The sequence below is a fragment of the Sorex fumeus genome, unplaced genomic scaffold (genome assembly GCF_029834395.1).
Source record: "Sorex fumeus unplaced genomic scaffold, SorFum_2.1 ptg000169l, whole genome shotgun sequence".
Classification (NCBI taxonomy): Eukaryota; Metazoa; Chordata; class Mammalia; order Eulipotyphla; family Soricidae; genus Sorex; species Sorex fumeus.
Genome location: NW_026606226.1, coordinates 1098188 through 1118976, shown reverse-complemented (window position 1 = coordinate 1118976; position 20789 = coordinate 1098188). Strand labels below are relative to the sequence as shown.

General features: G+C 47.9%; 1 protein-coding gene and 1 non-coding gene across 2 annotated transcripts in view; both read left to right on the top strand.

Moving 5' to 3' along the window:
• The window catches only part of UBE4A (ubiquitination factor E4A), a 36278-nt gene extending 15863 nt beyond the window's left edge, over positions 1-20415 (top strand). Inside the window, exons 10-20 of the mRNA XM_056107642.1 lie at positions 1777-1897; positions 3743-4047; positions 5212-5344; positions 7110-7297; positions 10209-10309; positions 10402-10515; positions 11684-11858; positions 13025-13205; positions 14130-14277; positions 16856-17013; positions 17589-20415. Coding sequence (XP_055963617.1) covers positions 1777-1897; positions 3743-4047; positions 5212-5344; positions 7110-7297; positions 10209-10309; positions 10402-10515; positions 11684-11858; positions 13025-13205; positions 14130-14277; positions 16856-17013; positions 17589-17715 — 1751 coding nt within the window. The 3' untranslated portion in view covers positions 17716-20415. The remainder of the gene's footprint in view (positions 1-1776; positions 1898-3742; positions 4048-5211; positions 5345-7109; positions 7298-10208; positions 10310-10401; positions 10516-11683; positions 11859-13024; positions 13206-14129; positions 14278-16855; positions 17014-17588) is intronic.
• LOC130016985 (small nucleolar RNA SNORA11) lies at positions 4895-5019 on the top strand. The gene has a single exon (XR_008791302.1). It is a non-coding gene; the product is annotated as a small nucleolar RNA SNORA11 (small nucleolar RNA).
• Positions 20416-20789: the final 374 nt, after the last annotated feature.

Below are 20789 nucleotides of genomic sequence, written 5' to 3'. Positions count from 1 at the left end.
GGGTGGGCTTCTCACAAACCTAAATGTGGTGCGTGTTGTATGTGTTTGTCTATGCAAGAGAGACGGGGGGGGGGGGGGGGGGGGGGGATCTAGGCCTTCACTGGCTTAGCCTTTTTCACAAAGTTGCCCCTTTTTTCCTGAAACAGGCTGAGGCAGAAAGAATAGCTATTTAATTTTAAAGACCCAAACAACAAAAGCAGCAATTGCCGTCCAAGTACTGTGCGTTAGTGATACACCTCTGAAGTTAGCAGCCTTGGGTAGTTCTTTGTTCATTTTCCTTTTTGGATTCTGAGCCACACCTAGCAGAGCTTAGGGTTCCTCGTGGCTCTCTCCTGCAGACCATTGAGCTATCTTCCTTGTCCTTTTATTTATTTATTTATTGCTTTTTGGGTCACACCCAGCGATGCTCAGGGGTTACTCCTGTCTCTGCACTCAGGAATTACTCCTGGCGGTGCTTGGGGGACCATATGGGATGCTGGGAATCGAACCCGGGTCGGCCGCGTGCAAGGCAAACGCCCTACCCGCTGTGCTATCACTCCAGCCCCCTTATTTATTTTTTGACAGTGCTCAGGGACCATGTGTGATGCCAGGGATCAAACCCAGGTCAGCCATGTGCAAGGCAAGCACTCTGCCCACTGTACTATTTCTCTGGCTCCCCTTTATTACTTTTAAATACAAAAAATATATATTCTTTGTTCTTTCTTCTTTTTTTTTTCTTTAACTCAGAGATGCCAGAAGAAGACAGGTAGTTTTACAGGTAACGGTAATATAGTTTAGTATTAAACCAGGAGAGCATGGAAAAGGAGCGAACAATAAATACTGCAGACGTTGAGATCTTTATAGCTTAGTCCTGCGAGGTGAATGCGGGTTTTCAGGCACAGAGGAAAGAGCCAGTGTGATGGCCCAAAGCTGCAGAAAGATTTGACAAAAGCAGCCTTAGCAGGTTGGTGTGGCTCAAGAAAGACTTTGGGAAGGACAGGAAATATGACAGGGAAGAAAAGAAGATCGGGACTGGGTAAGAGAAAACTTGAACAATACAGAGAGGTGGAAAGAAGAAAGTAAGGCACTCTTGATTCTATCTTCATCCTTTTTTTGGTTCTTGGCCACACTTAGCAGTGCTCACAACTTTGCACTCAGGAATCACTCCTAGGAGCCAGGGATTGAATCCAGGTCGGCCACATGCAAGGCAGGCACCTTACCCACTGTATTGTAACTCTGGCCACCTTTATAATGCAGCTTCAACTTAATAAACTGGTGCTGAAGAGATAGTACCATCAGTAAGGCTCTTAGCTCAGATGCATCTGACCCGGGTTCTATCCCTTGTACCACATGTGTTACCCCGCCCCCAATCCTCCAGGAGTGATCTCTGAGTTCAAAGCCAGGGATAAGCCCCAAGCACTGTCAAGTGTGATTTCCCCCACACATACACACACACATACATACACATACCCAGAAAGAAATACTTTATAAAAGCATGGACTAGATCACAAATGATCCACTGTCATCTCACTTGGAAAAATCTACGGTGTTAATCTTTCCTCTTAAGTTTTAGTGACTTACAGTCAAACTTAAGAAGTTTAACTGCACCTATGTAGACGATGAGAAGCCAAAAGACATTAGACACAAGAGGAGCAATTTGATCGGATTTGTTGCTAAGACCCCTTCGAGAAGCCACACGGTCACAGCACAGTTGGGGTTCAGCAGAAGCATAGAGATATGGAGGATCGAGATGGATGCCAGTGACGGACCAGTCACTCTTGTTTTAACTTCTTTAAGGTTTGGACAAAGAGACGTGTCTGATCCCAGCTGTGCAGGAGCCAGAGTTTCCCCAGAACTACAACCTAGTAACAGAGAATCTTGTTCTTACTGAGTACACCCTGTACCTGGGATTTCATAGGTAAGTTCTCTGATGGCATCAGGACATAACCACATAGTTGTGTTGCTAGCCGGACGCTGAAAGTGTGTCTCAGAGACTTCATCTCATTTGATCTCGAAGACTCCTACTAGGGTCAAGTGGAAGGGTATTTAGATGCATTCCTTTATGTTGTCATGAATGAACTTTGCTGAACAATTTTGAATAGATTTAAATTTTTTTGACTGATTGAACTTTTTTCTTTTTTTTTTATTTTCTTGCTTTTTGGGTCACTCCCAGCGAAGCACAGGGGTTACTCCTGGTTCTGCACTCAGGAATTACCCCTGGCAGTGCTCAGGGGACCATCTGGGATGCTGGGAATCGAACCTGGGTTGGCCGCATGCAAGGCAAATGCCCTACCCACTGTACTATTGCTCCAGCCCCCTTAATTGAACTTTTTAAAATTAAATATGTGCCAGTTTTCTGTTCTCCACCCCCCCCAAGTTGCAATTGGGTTTGGCTCTTGCAACCAGGGCTACCCCCAGAAATGCTCAGGGGCTTCACCCCTCTCCTAGCCACCGTGCTCCCCGCTGGACTGAGGGGCCAGGTCATGTCAAGGAGGGAGCCAGGGACTCCAGTCTTGGGGGCCATCTCCCGGGACCTAACCTACAAGTTTTCAGTTGCCAGAGTCAGAGAGATAGTGCAGCCGTCAAGGCACTCCTGAGTGCCTCCCCCCAACTGCCAAAGAAAAAACAAAAAGGAATAGTTCAAGGTTTTTGTAAGAACAGTAGGGATTTCCATTGTCAAAACGGACACCTGGTTGCAGATTTTGGATTTCTAAGACTCCCCTGACCTCTGTCCTTGGTGGGCGGTGGCAAGGAGGGCTGGAAGTAGGGGTAGAACTCGGGACTGGGTCATCATAACCAGCTGTGCTCAGGGTTTACTCCTGGCTCTGCACTTTGATTTACCACCCCTGACATGGTTCAGGGAACCACATGGGGTGCTTGGGATGGAACCTGTGTTGGCTGTGTACGTGGCAAGCTTCCTGTCCTCTGTACCATCGCTCTGGCCCCTATCCATCATTGGCATTTTAAGTAGGAGTGTGAATTTTGTACGTACACAGCCTATTCAGCCAATCAGCTTCAAACAAGAAGAACTCTACTGATTTCCCAGTATCACTTAGCTAACCCTACGGATTATCGAACACTGCCGAAGGACTGCACACATCAGAGGGCGTTATCTGCAACATTGAACTGTGGGTCTTCCTTTCACTGGGGAACATTTGCATCATGCATCAGGAACTATCATTGAAGGGTGTACTGGACCACAGACGATAGGAAGCTGCTCTTCTCTTGCACCCCCAGGGACATCTGGCTGAGATCAGTCCTTACGCATTGAGCCCCTTTCAGTGGCTTCCATTCTGTTCTTTGGAGAGAGACTGTCCAGATAACCACAGTGCCTTACCTTCATTGCCAGAGATGGGCTCAATGGCCAGAGCCTAGTCTAAGGCTCTCCACAGAGTATAATTATTGCACCTGTGTGGTCTCAAACTATCCTACTGCACTTCCTGTGCTTGACCTGATACTTTACATAATAACGGCCCTTCTGCAGCACCTGCTCAGCCCCTGGGCACTGGTCTTTGGGTTGGAGCAGAACCCAGTTCACTCTCCGGAAGTTCCATTATGTTGAATGTTTGATAGCGTTTCCCAGTGCTGAGGGGCGGGGGCGCTGTCCTGTGAGGAACTTGTGTGTGCCTTTCCTCTCATCCCCTGCGCCTCGCAGCATCCCGAACGAGAATCTTGAGAAAAAAAAAGAGTTTTTCCTTGTTCCTCTGCCCAACTGTCCCTCCAAGCCTCCCTGACCCAGTTTCTTCTGCTTTCTTGGAGGCAGGTTGCATGATCAGATGGTAAAAATCAACCAGAATCTGCACCGGCTGCAGGTTGCCTGGCGGGACGCTCAGCAGAGTTCCAGCCCCGCTGCTGACAATCTCCGAGAGCAGTTCGAGCGACTGATGACCATCTATCTTTCCACCAAGACCGCCATGACTGAGCCACAGATGCTGCGGAACTGCCTGAATTTGCAGGTTTCCATGGCGGTTCTCCTAACGCAGCTGGCCATTGGCAACGAGAGCTCACAGCCAAAGGAGCTGACCTTCCCGCTGCCGGACAGCTACAGCTCCCTGGCCTACGTGCCAGGTAAGCAGGGACTTCCTCTTCGTACCATCTCAGTTCCCCTAGTTCACTGTGGAAGTTGGAGCTTCAGAAGGCCCTTCTGTAGTCATCACTCAATGGTTTTTGGAGAAACAAGTCCAAGTTTTAGATCCTATCCTTGGGTCAGCATACAGAGGAGTCCACTGCCTATTCCTGAGCCCCTGGGAGCCCATGATCACAGGCATCTAATGTTTTTATCTTGATTCAAAAGTCTTCCTACAACTAGGGGGTGATTTAAACCACAGTTAACCTTGAACGTGGAGAGATAGCATGGCGGGTAGGGTGTCTGCCTTGCACACGGCCAACTGGGTTCGATCCCTGGCATCCCATCCCAGCACTGCCAGGAGTAATTCCTGAATGCGGAGCCAGGAGTAACGCCTGGGCCCAAAAAGCAAAATTTAAAAAAAAAGGTGGAGAGAAATGTAAAATAGCATTCTTTCTTGAACTGCACTTTTGTATTCACCATATTTCATATAATGACAATCCCAACAATTATATTGGTTGAGGAAAAGTTATAATTAAACTTACACTTAAAGGAGACTGTTATAGGGGCCTGAGTGGATTTCATTCCCAGCACCTCATATGGTCTCCCAAGCACCGCCAGAAGTGACCCCTAACTGATTGCAGAGCAAGGAGTAAGCCCTGAGCACAGGATATGGTGAAAAGCCAAAAATAAAGGAGATTGTTACCACTGGCGAGATAGTACTAGGGTTAAAGCAGTTTTCACGCAGCCAACCCAGGTTCCCTCCCCAGCACTGATATGGTCCCCTGAGCCTCACCTAGAGGAGACTTGCACACTGCTGGGTGTGACCAAACAAAACGAAACAAAACAAGGGTTTGTTCAGAGCAGAGTGCCTGAAGAAATGGCACCTCTGTTTACACCATACCCAACAGAAATCTGGGTTCACTGATGGAGGGGCACAAAATTTGCCACCTTCCAGTGACTACCCTACATTGTCTAAAAATAAAATAATGTTTTTAAAAAAAGATTCTGTATTTATTAACTTAGAACCATTCTTGGTACCCATTTTGGTGTTCTGTCTTGTTTTGTTTTTTTCTTTTAACCTTTGAATAAGTTGGATGAAAGAAATTTCCCCGTAGTTTAGTACAAATGTTTTGCTCATTCTGGTGACCGATTTTGTCTTTCAGAATTCTTTGCAGATAACCTGGGGGATTTCCTCATTTTCCTCCGCCGCTTTGCTGATGACGTCTTGGAGACATCAGCAGACTCCTTGGAGCATGTCCTTCACTTTATCACCATCTTCACTGGAAGCATAGAAAGGTAAAGTGGCAAAGGCCCAGCTCTGCGGCAGCTTAATAAACAAGGCCTCCAGAATCTGGTTAACACTAGCAAATTAGCTGACCTTACGGGTAGCCGAAAACACCTCTCCTGAGAGGCATAATCAGCAAAGGACTTAGTCCGCAGAGAATTTGAACCTGCATATAAGGTACCTGAGGGGAATTCATTCCACTGCCGGTCCCTGGTGAAAATAGTTACCTTAATGCCAGGAACCTTTCCAGGCAGCCAGTGCTGACGATCTGCTAATAGTCGTATGACAGAATTCACTCTTGAAATTCAGAGAGAAGCAGGAAACATCAGGGAAATGTTTTCTGGCCTCCCTCTCGTCCTTTTTTCCCAAAGGAAGATCCTCACTCCCAGTGACCCGTGGAGTTCTCTGAATTTTGTTTATTTTTTTGTTAATGGGCCACGCCTGGCGGTGCTCAGGGATTACTCCAGGCTATGCATTAGAATCAGTCCTGTCAGGGCTCAGGGTACCATCATGGGGTGCCAGCGATTGAACCCAGGTCAGCTACATGTAAGGCAAGAGCCCCACTCTGTCCTAGTACCCAGGCCCCGCTTCTCTAATTATTTTTTAACAAAACAAAACAAAGGCTGTATATGGAACTGAGGTTCTGCTGTACACAGAAGAGAAGAACTCAGTGTCCTGAACTGTGTCAGAGAGACACGGGGAGGAGCCAGCCTTCTACTGAGCTGAGCGGCTGGAGAAGAAACCTTCAGTTCATAAGTATCTGTTAAGTGCACATGGTATATGTAGTAATACAGAATAATCACACTCCTGCCCGCAAAAACCTCGAAAAGTGGTGGGCTGGAGCGATAGTACAGTGTCTAGCACATTTGTCTTGCACGTGGCCAACCCAGGTTCAGTCCCCAGCAACCCATGGGATCCCCTGAGCACTGCCAGGAGAAATTCCTGAGTGCAGAGTCAGGAGTAACACCTGAGCATCTCTGGGTGTGACCCCAGCCTCACCCCCCCAAAAAGGCCAAAAAAAAGAAATCTTGAAAAGTTTATCCCATGAGAACCGAGCAACAAGCAGTAAATATTTGGGAAAGAGAGAAAGAGGGGCTGAGTGATAGCACAGCGGGTAGGGTGTTTGCCTTGCACGTGGCCGACCGGGTTCGATTCCCAGCATCCCATATGTCCCCCGAGTACCGCCAGGAGTAATTCCTGAGTGCAGAGCCAGGAGTAACTCCTGAGCATCGCCGGGTGTGACCCCCCCCCAAAAAAAAGAAAAGTAAACACGGGAGTCGGAGAAATGGCACAAAGGGCTGGAGCATGTATTTCACTTGTGAGAGCCCCAAATTCTCCCCTGGCACCACCGCCAGTGTAGCTCCCAGAACATTCATGTTAGGGGCCAGAGCCATGGCTCAGCAGGCTAGCATACATGCTTCCCATGCAGGAGCTCGAGGTTTAGTCCTGGGACCACATGGTTCCTTGAACACTGCCGGGAGCAGCCCCCCAAAACATGTAAACAAATTTAACACAACTTTTTTTTTTAAATGAAAGGAGAATGACTAAACGGAAACTTCAATCCTGGTCCCCTCTTCGATGAGCTGTGATTTCATGTGTTAAATGGGGTCCCCTGAATTAACCCTCAGAAGTTAACAGATTTAAAGTTCTCCTCTCCACGACCCCACACCCCCCAACACGATTACAGGGTATCTTGGCTCCTCGGTAGAGGAAACCGTTCAGCACGTTGGGAGTTCATTTCTTTCCAGCTCATCTTGCTGTCTGCCCTGTTGGCAGGATGAAGAATCCTCATTTAAGAGCCAAACTGGCGGAGGTGTTGGAAGCAGTGATGCCCCACCTGGATTCAGCCCCGAACCCCCTGGTGTCTAGTGTGTTCAACCGGAAACGAGTGTTCTGCAATTTCCCCCACGCCCCCCACCTTGCAGAAGCTCTAATCAAAGTCTTCGTGGATATCGAGTTTACAGGTGAAGCATTGTGGAGCTGACAATCTGATCTGGGGGGTGTTCCATGCCCTAGCCAGTACCGGGGTGTCCAAGACGGCATCTCTTAGCGAGCCCCAGCCGTGCTCCAGCCTTGAGGCTCAGTGCTTTTTTTTTTTTTTTTCAACATTATCTCATTATGTATCAGCCTCTGGAACATTGTACTGTGTTAGGCCCGCTTTTCACACAAGGACTTGGATGCTCGAATTGTTGGTCTGTGTCGTGCAGCTGCCCAGTAGACAGGTTTGTCTCACCTAAAAAACAAGCTCTCTCTTCTGGAGAAATAGTAAGCTGGGCAGCACGCTTGCATTGTATGTGGCCAGCCTACATTTGATTCCTGGCACCCCGTATGGCCCCCTGAGCCCTGTCAGAAATAAGCCCTGAGCATCACTGGATGTGGCCCTCCCATAAAGAGAAGCACCATCTAAGCAGCTTGTTAAAATCATACTCAAACAAATTAGCCATTGAGCTTCTTGACCCGAGACGTGTGCTCTCGACTGTCTCCCCCTCTGGCGAAGGTGGGGTTCTCTCGAATATCTCTTTCTCACTCTTCTCCCCCCCCCCACACACACACACACCTGCTAAAATTGCAGAATAAACCAGGGAAATAGCTCAAAGTGCTGGAATGGGCGTATGCTCAGTCACCTGCACCACACGGTACCCCCATAAAAGCACCCCTGCTCCCCATTAAAATTGCAGTATGGGGCTGGAGCACAGCGGGTAGGGCGTTTGCCTTGCACATGGCCGACCCGGATTCTATTCCCAGCATTCCATATGGTCCTCCGAGCACCAGCAAAAGTAATTCTTGAGTGTGTGAGCCAGGAGTAACCCCTGTGCAAAACCGGGTGTGACCCAAAAAGCAAAAAACAAACAAATAAAATTGCAGTATGGTGGATAATGACATAATATGCTGATTGGGATTTGGTGGGATTGTTTTGTTTTGGTTTGGTTTTTTTTAAAGTCTTATCCAGACTGTGTTGACTTTCATGGTCTCATTGATTAAGTGAGAGTAACAGCAGATGTGCATTCTCCTTTGGCCTCATGAAATACAGCCTTCAGATAATGTCAGAGGAAGCAGTAACTCTCACTCAGCTCCCAAACAGAATGTATTAAGGAGTTTTTTTTGTTGTTGTTTTGTTTTGTTTTGCTTTTTGGGTCACGCCCGGCGATGCTCATGCTCAGGGGTTCTCCTGACTCTGCACGCAGGAATCATTCCTGGTGGTGCTCAGGGAACCATATGGGATTCCAGGGTCAGCTGCTAGCCAGGCAAACACCCTCCCCGCTGTACTATCACTCTGGCCCTTCTTTTTAGGTTTGGAGACCACACCTAGAAGTGCTCAGGGGCTACTCCTGGCTTGATGCTTTGGGGTCACTGTCGGTGGTGCTCAGGGGGAACCATATGGTCCAGTGCTCAGACCCAGGCCTCTCCTGCAAAGCATACACTCTGTTCACCACACTCGCTAAGGGGGATGCCCTGCCATTCTGTGGGAACAACTCATGCCCTTTAAAGAGGCATTTCACACTGCCGATAGCCTTCCTAGCTTTCTGTTTGACTCTTCACCTCTGAGCCTTGCTTTCCTCACCTGCAAAAGGGATTTAAGTGTCCAGCAACTGGACCAGGGGCGTAGTTTCATTGGCATACCACATATGTGCCCAGCATTTGCCAGGCCCTGAGATTGACCCCCAGCCCAAGCATACCTGGATATGGCCACAAATAAAATTGTTCCTCAGTAGAAGCCAGAGAGAGAGTACAGGGATAAGGTGCTTCCAGATCAGTACCCTGTACCACCTGTGTTCCCCCAAACCAGGCCAGGAGTGATGCCTAAGTATAGAGCCAGGTATAAGCCCCCAGCACAGTTGGTGTGACCCCACAATAAAGAAAAAGAAGCAACTGCACAACAGATGGCTGAAATTATCTCCCAAGACAATCCATTACACTTCCTTTGTTATTCCGTGCAAGTTTAAAAGGTGAAGCAGGGGGCTGGAGAGATAGCATAGCGGGTAGGGCGTTTGCCTTGCATGTGGCCGACCCGGGTTCGATATGGTCCCCTGAACACCGCCAGGAATGATTCCTGAGTGCAGAGCCAGGAGTAACCCCTGTGCATTGCCGGGTGTGCCCCAAAATCCAAAAAAATAAATAAATAAAAGGTGAAGCGCCTTGCATCAGTGACAGGGGCCCTGTGCCCCCTGTTCTATCCCTTTTACATGCCACAGCCCACAAAGTTTGGGCCGTGTTTGGTATGGCAAAAGCAGTATCCACTTCTCATTTTTAGCTCCTTGTCTGTGTCTGTGTGGGGTTTCGTTGTTGTCATTGTTTTGATTTGGGGGGACCACATTTGTGAAGCTCAGGACTCAGTTCTGACTCTGTGGCCTGGTATGGAATAATTCCTCATGGCATGGTCATGGAGGGGCCTGGCAGCATGTTCAGGGGACCATGTGGTGCCAAGGATCAGGCCAAGGGCTCCCACGGGCAGGCATGTGCTTGGCCCTTAGAACTCTCCCCAGCCCTCCAGTGAATATTTGTTTGGGGTCTGTACCTGGCAGTGATGGGCTTACTCCTAGCTCTGTGTTCAGAATTACTGCTGGCGGGTTCGGGGAACCACATGGGGTGCCAGGGATTGAACCCGGCGTGGCTGCATGCAAGGCAAAGGCCCTCCCGCTGTACTATCGCTCTGGCCCATCCAGTGGCTTTTATTGGACACTTGGTCCATGTCCTTCTCTGTGAGGACAGCTGCACGTCTGTCTGCTCTTAGCCTGTCATCGAGGAAACAAGGGAAGGCTTGGCTTGAGGCTGTGAAAATCCACTGTAGGCTTGTCCCCACACGCAGCTATGGTCAAAGGTCCCTGTGTCTAATGGCACCGCCTTTGTTGGTTCTCTGCCCCTCCCTCACTCCAGGAGACCCGCATCAGTTTGAACAGAAGTTTAATTATCGCCGCCCCATGTACCCTATCTTGAGGTACATGTGGGGAACGGATCCCTATCGAGAGAGTATTAAGGTGAGAGGGTTCGGGGAGCACCAAAGCTGGGTTCCCGGCACTTCCGAACCACCAGGGTGGTGATTGCTTCCCTCTTGGTCTGTGACTTACAGGATTTGGCAGACTATGCCTCGAAGAACTTAGAAGCCATGAACCCCCCACTTTTCCTCCGCTTTCTCAACCTGCTAATGAACGATGCCGTCTTCCTCTTGGATGAAGCCATACAGGTAAACAGAAAAAGTGGTGTCACCAAATTGTCCTCCATGCAAACATTTTTTTGGTTTTGTTATTTTAGCCTTTTAAGCAGAACGGAGAGTTCTACTGTCTACTGTCTAGTATTTATCCTGGCACCACAGGTCTCGGACTCCAGAAACCCGTGTGCAGGTTCCATGGGCCAGGGTGGTACTTTGTGGAGGGTGGAGGAAAAAGTGTGATGAGGCCAAATGCAGACACATGGCAGGAGGATCTTGCTTTTCTCCTCAGGGACTTGTAACTTCTACCCCAGCCTGTCAGTAACAGGGGCTTCCTTGGCAGTGATTCTCAGCCCTCTTCAAAAAGACTTGATTTTTTTTTTTAATCACTCGTTTGGTTTGATTTAGGGCTACATTCAACCATGCTCGGGGCTTACTTCTGGCACTGTGCACAAGGACTACTCCAGGGGACAGTATGTGGTACTGGGGATAGAACCCAGGTCAGCCGCAAGGCAAACGCTCTACCCACTGTACGGTTTACCCAACCCCTTGGAAAACAATCTCTGCTCTAGGTTTTTCTTTTTTTCTATATAAGGACTCCGAAACCAATATTCCTCTTTCCGTTGCCTCTGAAATCTGATCAGATTCTTTAAGGGTTTTAGGTAGGTTTTCTTAGAAAACAAAAACAAATCCTAGAACAAACTGGCCCTTCTCAGCAGGAGCGTGCAACAGAAAGACCCCGAGTTCCAGGGCCCGAGCAGGAGTGCAGCAGGGAGAGCACTTCCCTTGCACACGGCCCACTCAGGTTTGATCCCTGAGAACAGAACCAGGGGTCAGCCCTGAGCACTGCCGGATGTGGCCCCAAACCAAAAAATTTTTGCTTGTCTACGCCATTTCCATGGTTCCTCATAATTTCTTTCTTTCTTTTCTGTTTGTAATGAGGGGGTCATTCCCAGCAGTGCTCAGGGGACTTATTTGGTACCAGGATCAAAGCAGCACCTATAGTCCCAGCACGCTCTCCATCCCTGTCCTTGGCTTCACAGTTTCTCTCGAAGCTCTCCCTGTAAGCAGAGGAACAAAGGCACGTGGCCTTCCCCAACTCCTGGGATTTCCCAGCCTAGTGAACTAGGTTGAAAACTGGACCTCTTCAACATCAGCCTCTCTTCCTTCCCTTCCGGTCACATTCCTGCTCTGATTTCTGCAGTATTTGAGCAAGATAAAGATTCAGCAGATTGAGAAGGACCGCGGCGAGTGGGATAGCCTCGCGCCGGAAGCCCGCCGGGAGAAGGAGGCTGGCCTGCAGATGTTTGGACAGCTGGCCCGTTTCCATAACATCATGTCCAATGAAACCATTGGCACCCTTGCCTTTCTCACATCAGGTAAGTGCCCAGAGTGCCGCATGTCCGAAGCGGCTGTGGTCAGCCCCTGGACACAGGGCATCCTCACACAACTGCCCATCCGGAGGGCGAGTTAGCCACGTACATAATCAACTAAAGGAGGGATGATCTGAAAATGATCATTAAATTCTCTGGACGGTGTGAGACCTTTGGGGGGATCCCCCAGCAGCCCAAAATAAAAAATCTTGAATTCTGGGTAAATGTGGCAGATGAAAGCATTTTCTTCCCTTCTTATAGAGAGTCATTGTCCAATTCAGTTGCCCCTTGCACAGGTATGTCAAAGGTGGCTAGTCTGAGCAGCCTCCATCCTCGGGCCAGCCCAGGTAGCAGAGAATGACCGGGGGCGGGGGAGCAGGGGGAGTGCAGGCCTCACAAGCATCTCTTGGGAGACCAAAAATAAGAAAAGGTTATAGGGGCTGGAGAGGGGGCTCAAAGGGCTTTGTGTGGGTCACTTGGACTTGACCCATGGCACCATATTAATTTCTTTTAATAATTTTAATAATTTAAAACGGGGTAAATCATTGCTGTCATGTAGATCTCGCTATGATTTAGATACTTGGTGTAGGGCAGTGCGTGGGGGCTGCTCCCAGCTCTGTGCTGGGGGGATTGTTCCCAGTGATGCTCAGGGTACCATGCTGTGCCAGGTCAAACCCAAGCATTCTGCAGGCCAGGGGTGTGCTCAGTATGTTCTCCAGCTCTTAGGACTTAAATATTCTATAAATGGGCTTTCCAGAACTAGCCATTTGTAATTATAGAACACTTAGAATATATCTGGTGTGAGAAACTGATAATTAAATTAATTATCTTGATTAATTGAATTAGTACATAGAGGTCAGGGGTGTTACTCGTTGGTCAAGCACATGCCTTGTGTGTGAGGCCCGGGGTTCAATCCCCAGCACTTCTACAAATAAATAACCACATGGGATGGTGGTCATTGTTGTTGGCAGCATCGAAGCAGACTTCTTAAGTTGGGGAGGTGTTCGTGGTGTAGTGGAGAGAATGTTTTCATCACAATCATGCATTTTTTAAAGATGCATGTATGTAAAGGTGGCCAGGAAATGGCAACACATGTTAGCGGTGTTGACTCCTGGGCAGTTGTCCTGTTGTATTTGTTATTGCTTGCTAACGGATTGTGCACTTTTGTCCAGAGATCAAGTCCCTCTTCGTGCACCCCTTCCTGGCCGAGCGCATCATCTCCATGCTGAACTACTTCCTGCAGCACCTGGTTGGGCCCAAAATGGGGGCCCTCAAGGTCAAGGACTTCAGTGAATTTGACTTCAAACCCCAGCAGCTCGTGTCGGATATCTGCACCATCTACCTGAATCTCGGGTACCTGAGCGGAGCAGCGGGCAGGCCACGTCGGGGGTGGGAGGTGGGGGGAGTAGGGGAATCTTCTCATCCAGGGTTTTGGTAAGGGGATGGCTGGCTGGTAATTAGGTGGAGAGAGACAAAAACAAACTGAAAAAGAGTTCTTTCTCATTGGTGAAAGAATCTTCTGTAGTTTAATGATGTGATTTCGGGACCTGTGGGCCGGTGTTCAGTTTCCAGCTGTCTGCCTTCAGCTCTGCGAATGAGCAGATCGACGTCACTACACCACTGCTTGAAAAAGCAGTGATCCTTTTTTGGGTTTTTGGAGGCTTGGGGTTTGTTTTTCGTTTTATATTGTGTTTTTGAGCCACACTCGGCAGTGCTCAGGGCTTACTCTTGACTGTTTGCTCAGGGGATCATTTAGGGTGTCAGGATTGAACCCAGTCAGCCACATGCAAGGCAAGTGACTTCCCCACTGTGCTATCGCTCCGGCCCCAAGCAGCAGTATTTGAAAGCTGCAGGATACTTGATAGACTTCCTCCCTAAATGTTAGAAAATACCAGTCTATATCAGAAGAACACGAATGGAGTAACACCATTTTTACGAGGCCATACCCATCTATATAGGAAGCCTAAGTGTTTCTTGAATTTTTGGGGGGGTTCTTTTCATCCAAAAAAAGAAAAGTCTGGGGCTGGAGCAATAGCCTTGCACGCGGCCGACCCATGTTCGATTCCCAGCATCCCATATGGTCCCCCGAGCACCACCAGGAGTAATTCCTGAGTGCAAAGCCAGGAGTAACCCCTGGGCATCGCCGGGTGTGATCCAAAAAACAAACCAAAAAAACAAAAGAAAAGTCATTTATGGCAAATGATGGAAAACTTGGTCGCTGTAGCTCCCTCATGGACCTACTCTGATGCTCCGTTTCTCTGTGCTGCTGCTCTTCAGGGATGAGGAGAACTTCTGTGCAACCGTGCCCAAGGATGGACGCTCCTATTCCCCCACCCTGTTTGCACAGACAGTCCGAGTCCTGAAGAAGATAAATAAGCCTGGGAATATGATTGTGGCGTTCAGCAACTTAGCAGAAAGAATCAAGGTGAGAAAGAGGAAAACTAACTTGTTAAGGGGACTAGAGAAGACACTGACTGAGGCGCTTACCTTGCAACAGCTGACCTGGGTTTGATCCCCAGTACCCTAATAGTCCCCCCGAGCCCTACCAGGAGTGATCCCTGAGCACTGCTGGGTGTGGCCCAGAAACAACAAAAAGTCAATTTCCCAGGTGGGAAATAACATTGCTTGAAAAATATAAAGCGACAAAGCAGAGAGTTCAAAGGGTTTGCCTGCAGGAGGCCAGGGGTTAGTCCTTGGCATGATTCCCTGAGCACCCCTGGGAACAAAGCCCAAGCAGAGGTCAAGAACAGCCCCCTAAGCACTGCCAGGAGTGGTCCCAAAACCAAAAAGAAGCAAAAAGGTAAATGATTCTTCCTGATCAGTCCAGGCATTAGAAGTGCCATGTTCTTTTTCGTCTGAGTAGAGACTATTTATTGATGTTGGACACTGCCCATGGCTCAGCGGTGAAGCACCTTCCTGGCACGCATGAGACCTGGATTTGATCCCCAGCACTGAAGAAACAAGAGAGGGAAAAATCTTGATAACAGACCCGCTGTAAATGTCACGGTTGGGAAGGATCTGGGGGTGGCAGGGTTAGCATTTGCATAATTATAGAGTCACTCAGGCAGTTCCTGTACGAAAAACAGTTTCTGGTTTTAGGTACAAACAGGTACCAGAATTTAAAAGTGACTTCAAGAAAACAAAAAATGAAAGTGGCTTTGACATTTGGTTCCTTCATGACTCTTGGTTCCTTGGGGCCTGACTCGGTGACAGTCTCTGTAAAGAGACACTAATAGCAGGACGACAGCTTTTGTCGGACTCTGGGCTAGGATCTCTCCTCCTTCTTAATATTTGCTCGTGGAGCTACCATATACCGACCACAGTGATTAACTGAATACAATACTGTATTTTTTCTCCTCTTTTTGAGTCACACCTAACAATGAAGCTTGGGACCTTGTGACAAGGGTTGAATCTGGGGTTCCAGCATGCAAAGCTGGAATGTAAAGCATACGTGATAATCCTTGGAATTCTCTCCTTGGCCCTATTTTTCTTTTTTATCTTTTGAACCTCTTCACCCATTTTTCCCCACTCCTCACTCACAGCCTTTGGCACAGTGTTCTCATTTTTAAAATGTATGGGCTGGAGCGATAGCACAGCAGGTAGGGCATTTGCCTTGCACACGGCCAACCTGGGTTCAATTCCTCTGTCCCTCTTGGAGAGCCCGGCAAGCTACCGAGAGTATCCCACCTGCACGGCAGAGCCTGGTAAGCTCTCCATGGCATAGTCGATACGCCAAAACCAGTAACAACAAGTCTCACAATGGGGACGTTACTGGTTCCTGCTTGAGCAAGTTGATGAACAACGGGAGGACAGTGCTACAGTGCTATGGATAGGGGGTTGGAAAGGTATCTCAGCAGTAAGAGTCTTGCCTTGCACACAGCCCCCCCATATTGTCCCCAGAGCCCACCAGGAGTAATTCTTGAAAGCAGAGCAGGATAAACCCCTGCGCATCGCCAGGTTTAACCCCAAAACCAAAATAAATAAGACCTCTTGTTCACTCTTTTTTTTGGTTTTGTTTTTTTTTTTTTTTGGGTCACACTCAGCATTGCTCAGTGGCTACTCCTGGCTCTGCACTCAGGAATTACTCCTGGTGGTGCTCAGGGAACCGTACAGGATGCCAGGGATCGAACTCAGGTCAGCAAATGCCCTGACTGCTGGTACTATCGCTCCTACCCAGGGGGAGGGTGTTTTTATTTATTTATTTATTTTGCTTTTTTGGGTCACACCTGGCAATGCACAGGGGTTACTTCTGGCTCTGCACTCAGGAGTTACTCCTGGCGGTGCTCAGGGTACCATATGGGACGCTGGGAATCGAACCCAGGTCGGCCGCGTGCAAGGCAAACACCCTACCTGCTGTGCTATCCCTCCAGCCCTGGGTTTTTGTTTTTTTTTTTTTAAATGAATCACCGTGAATACAATGATTGAGTACCCATTCCTCCACCAGTGCCCATTCTCCACCACCAATGTTCCCAGCATCAATTCAGCCCAGTGTTTATTAAAACATATTTAGAAAGATGAAAGGAGAGAGAGGGGAAAAGTATGTGTTCAAGAGAGAACACAGGCTTCTCCACAGTGGGAGTAAGGAAGCAAAGAGGCATCGAGACAAGCGCGTGAGATCCGTGTTCAAGGGACAGCATGAGCCTGGAGAGCCCCCCACCCCCAGACCCCCAGTAGAATTAGCTCCTGCGGAGCCAGACAGGTTGCCGAGATGGAGCTGGGCGCTAAACTTGCTCTGCTGCCTCGGAGACCATAAGCGAGTTCTGTCACTTCACTTTCTGAGATCAAGGTATAGGGGGCCCAAGAGAAAGAACAGGGGCAAGGTCCTTGGCTTGCAGGCATCGACCCCGCTTCTCTCCCCAGCACCCCAGAAACTCCCCTGAACCTTGTCAGGGGCTGGTTGTGGGCTCAGAGCTGGAACTAGCCTCAACCCACCTCCCAGAAGGGCAGGTGAAGGCGGTCGGACTCTGAGGAGCCGCGGGAGTAACTCGCGTGTCTCTGTTCAGTCTCTAGCCGACCTCCAGCAGCAGGAAGAGGAGACCTACGCAGATGCGTGCGACGAGTTCCTGGACCCCATCATGAGCACGCTCATGTGTGACCCCGTGGTGCTGCCGTCCTCCAGGGTCACTGTGGATCGCTCTACCATTGCCAGGCATTTGCTCAGGTAAGTGCGCCCTGGAAAGCACCCCTAAGCACAGTGCGCTCCAGGCCTCCGAGCCAGGCCTCTGCACCCCAGAAATATCGCCAGTTTGCTGGTCTGTTGGAGAATCATTTGGATAAAGGGCTGCACTTGACTGTTAGGGACATAAGGACTCTATCAGGACCAGGAGCTGGAGAGAGGAAGCAGGGGTGAGGCACTTACTTGCCTTGCATGCCAGCTTCCCAGGGTTTTATTCCTGGCACTAAATATAGGTCCCCTGAACAGCGCTAGGAGTAAGCTCTGAGCACAACTAGGTAGGGCCCAAAAAACAAAACAAAAAAAAGGTAGGTGAGATAAAAAAGCTGAAATGGGGGGAGGGGCGGGGGCGCGGAGGGGCTGTTTGTAGTTCACTGATAGAATAAATACATTCTTGTCTTATATGTGTGAGGCCTTGGGCTCATCCCTGGCAGTGAAGGAAGAAAGAGAAATCGACCACCCATAGTTTCTGTCTCCGAGAGTGTCCAGGTGTTTGTTTTTGGGCTGAGGCTGTTAGGGTTTATGGAAGTAAAAAAACCTTTTCCTTTCTCTCTCTGTCCCAGTGACCAAACAGATCCCTTTAATCGTAGTCCCCTCACCATGGACCAGATCCGGCCAAACACAGAACTAAAAGAAAAAATCCAAAGGTGGCTTGCCGAGAGGAAGCAACAGAAGGAGCGACTTGAATAAATACTGTGAACCAGACCAATCACACCAATCCCAGCGTGTAGATAAGCACTTGCGGTTCTCACTTTCTGGTTCTGTTTGCTTTTCTTTCTTTCTTCCTTTCTCTTTCTGACTTCCTTACTTCCTTTCTTTCTTTCTTTCTCTTTCTTCCTTCCTCTCTTGACTATATTAGAGAACTGCTTTTGCTTAAATTATGATCATTTAGATTCCTGAGAACTTGACCGTGCTCTCCCAGCTTACAGGAAGTGATACTACATCATCACCAAGTTAGAATCGTCACTAATTTTTTAACCTCTGTTCTCTTTCTTCTTACTTCTCCTACCTTAATTTATATTAACTCCCACTATTAAAACTTCCTGTTACTATTTCTCTTTCAAGAACTGCTCAGACATCATTGGTGAGCATTGCTTGTAAGTATACGATGTCCTGTAACAGCTCTGATCCTCTCAGAACCACTCGTTACAGAGGCATTCGCTATTCCTCGTGGCCCCAGCGTTAGTCCTTTGCCTCCTTAAAGCTTTGTAATGTCCATGAACGACCTTACAGAAAAGATACTTTGACATTTGAGGGGTCTTTTGAGTAAGGTGATAAATGAAATGAAAAAAGGAGTTTTAGGGGAATGTTCGTTGGTAGCTCTTACTGTATTATCTTGTAACTCTGAATATTGTGTTATCTCTGAACTTTTGAGTCCAGCCTCTCCCCTGTGGCATTCAGAACACAGAAAACTCACCCCTGTAGGATATTTAGGGGAATTAGTAAACAGACTTGATTCAAAAACCTGAGTCAACAAATTCTGAGGCAAATAAATAAAGGATGTTCTTGGGCCCTTTTTTTAATGAAAATCTGTGCTACAAGGACTAGACTTTGGTAGAAGAGTTAGTCAATGAATATCATAACCATGAAAAATGTTACGGTAACATTTAAAAAAAAAAACAAAAAAACCTAGTATCGATGGTGTATCTTAGTGTGTCCACACACTGAGCAGAGTGCGGGCATGCCATGTGCTCCATTTTATTTCGGTCACTGTCAATTGAGGGCAGTGTGGTGTTTACTAACATTCTAGACTGAATTCTGAGACGCCCGAATGATAGAGCTCGTTTGTTTGGGCTTACCATTTCTAAGTGTGATTTCTAACAGCCTCAGGTCATCAATTAGCAAAGCCGGACTCTGTACAGCCGAGTCCACAAGCCATTTTACCACCCAAAAGCCCGAAGATTTCATAAACAACAAATGCAATACAGTGTAGAAGTTGGGTCACGGCTTCATTTAGAGCTCATGATCCTGGCCCCCGAGATGGTAACTGTCTGGTTGCCCCTGATACATTGCTATAAGCGAACCTTCAATTGGGATGGTGTCTGTTGGAAAACCCCAAATCAGGGTAGCCCACACTCGCTATAAAGTCGATGTTTGTCGCCTGTCGCTGTGCTGGTCAAAAAAGGAAGGCTGCGACCGTGGCAGACAGCAGAGCGTCCGATACTAATTCCGTGCGCTCCCTGGGCCTGGACCGTGTGGTTTGATAGGAGCTGTTTTCTTACACTGAGCTTCGTTTTCATATTTATTAACCTCCTCTACTTCAGATAATGAACTGTATATAAAATAAACTTCCCACCTACTTGCATTTACCTTATGAACTTAATCTAACAGGGTGTTTTTCATTTTGTAGAGAAGGGGGGTGTGGGGCTGGAGCGGGACGGGGAGAAGGACCCGAGTTTTCGAGGAGACAGTTGGAGGGGAGTGGACACAACCTCGGGAGGCAGCTGTTCCCAGCAGCTTTCCCATCAACAACCTCTACGCTGCCTCTAGTGTCTCTGTGTTCTGGAGTTAGTCCTTGGATTGTAAGTCTTTTCAACCCGCTGTTTTGTGTTTCGAGCTCTTTTCCTGAAACTTTTTACGAATGGCACCATTAATGCTGCTGGACATCTTTCACCCATCACAAAGGCGATTGTGTAGCTTTAGGCCACCACTGGTAACAAAACCAAGTGTCCTCTGTGCCTTTTTTTTTTTTTACCCTCTCCTTGAAGTAGTTCTAAGAGGCTCCCCCCAAAATGGGACTTGCATCGTGGTACAGCACGGTTACTGTCTACACTTCTTGGAAGCTTCAAGAAGTGTTTTCTTGTCTGGAACTCGGAAGAGGCTCAGAATCTGTCAGAGCAAACTCTGTGTTGGCTAAGTTGGAGTGTGACAGGGAAACGAAGATGAATCAGCTCTGGTAGGCCCTACCAAGAGGATAATACTAAGCTTAGAAAATTAAGTTAAGTTTGGTCAAGCAAATCTGAGTTTGTGGTTTTCCTTTTTTCTTTCTTTCTTTTTTTTTTTTAATTTAACTTAATGGCAGTGTAAAAACTGAAAGACACTTGAAAGGTTTTTGGCCGTGCAGGGGAAGGTGCCCGTTGCTATTTGGTATCTGACTCAACAAAAGCTTCACGACTTGATTTGATGCTGGTTGCTAAGCAGCAGCGCACAGAGCTTAAGTCTGCTGGGTGCCTTTACAAGTCCGTGGAAGTCACGTGAGGAAACAATGCCCAGGCTCTAACTGCTCAAGAGGGAAAGAACCAGAAAACCAACAACCAACTAGCTACGGGGTGAACGGAAATAAAACTTGATCAACATTAACTATTTTGAAACATTCCAGGAAGGTGACTTCTCATCAGACTTGCCTGGGGGTGTCTGTTCAAAAGCTTGTATTTAATAAATGACCACCTGAATAAAGCCTTTGTCGTCACTTCTTTTATTTTGCAGTATGAAGAACTAGGGGCAGGCGCCTGGAATGCAGCTGTGTGAGGGGGCACATGTCTCCCATATGTGTTCCTGGGTTCGATCCCTGGTACTGCAAAATAGGAAAGAAAGAAAAAAAACAGAGGAAGTTCCAGACATCCCTCTGAATGCCTGAAATAATAATAAATAACTTTATAACTCAGGGAAATGAAAAAGAAATCCCTCTGAAAACGGCAGGACTCTGACCTTATTGTGTTTATATATAGCACTGTAGCACTGTCCTTCCGTTGTTAATAGATTTGCTTAAGTGGGCACCAGTAATGTCTCCATTGTGAGACTTGTTATTGTTTTTGGCATATCAG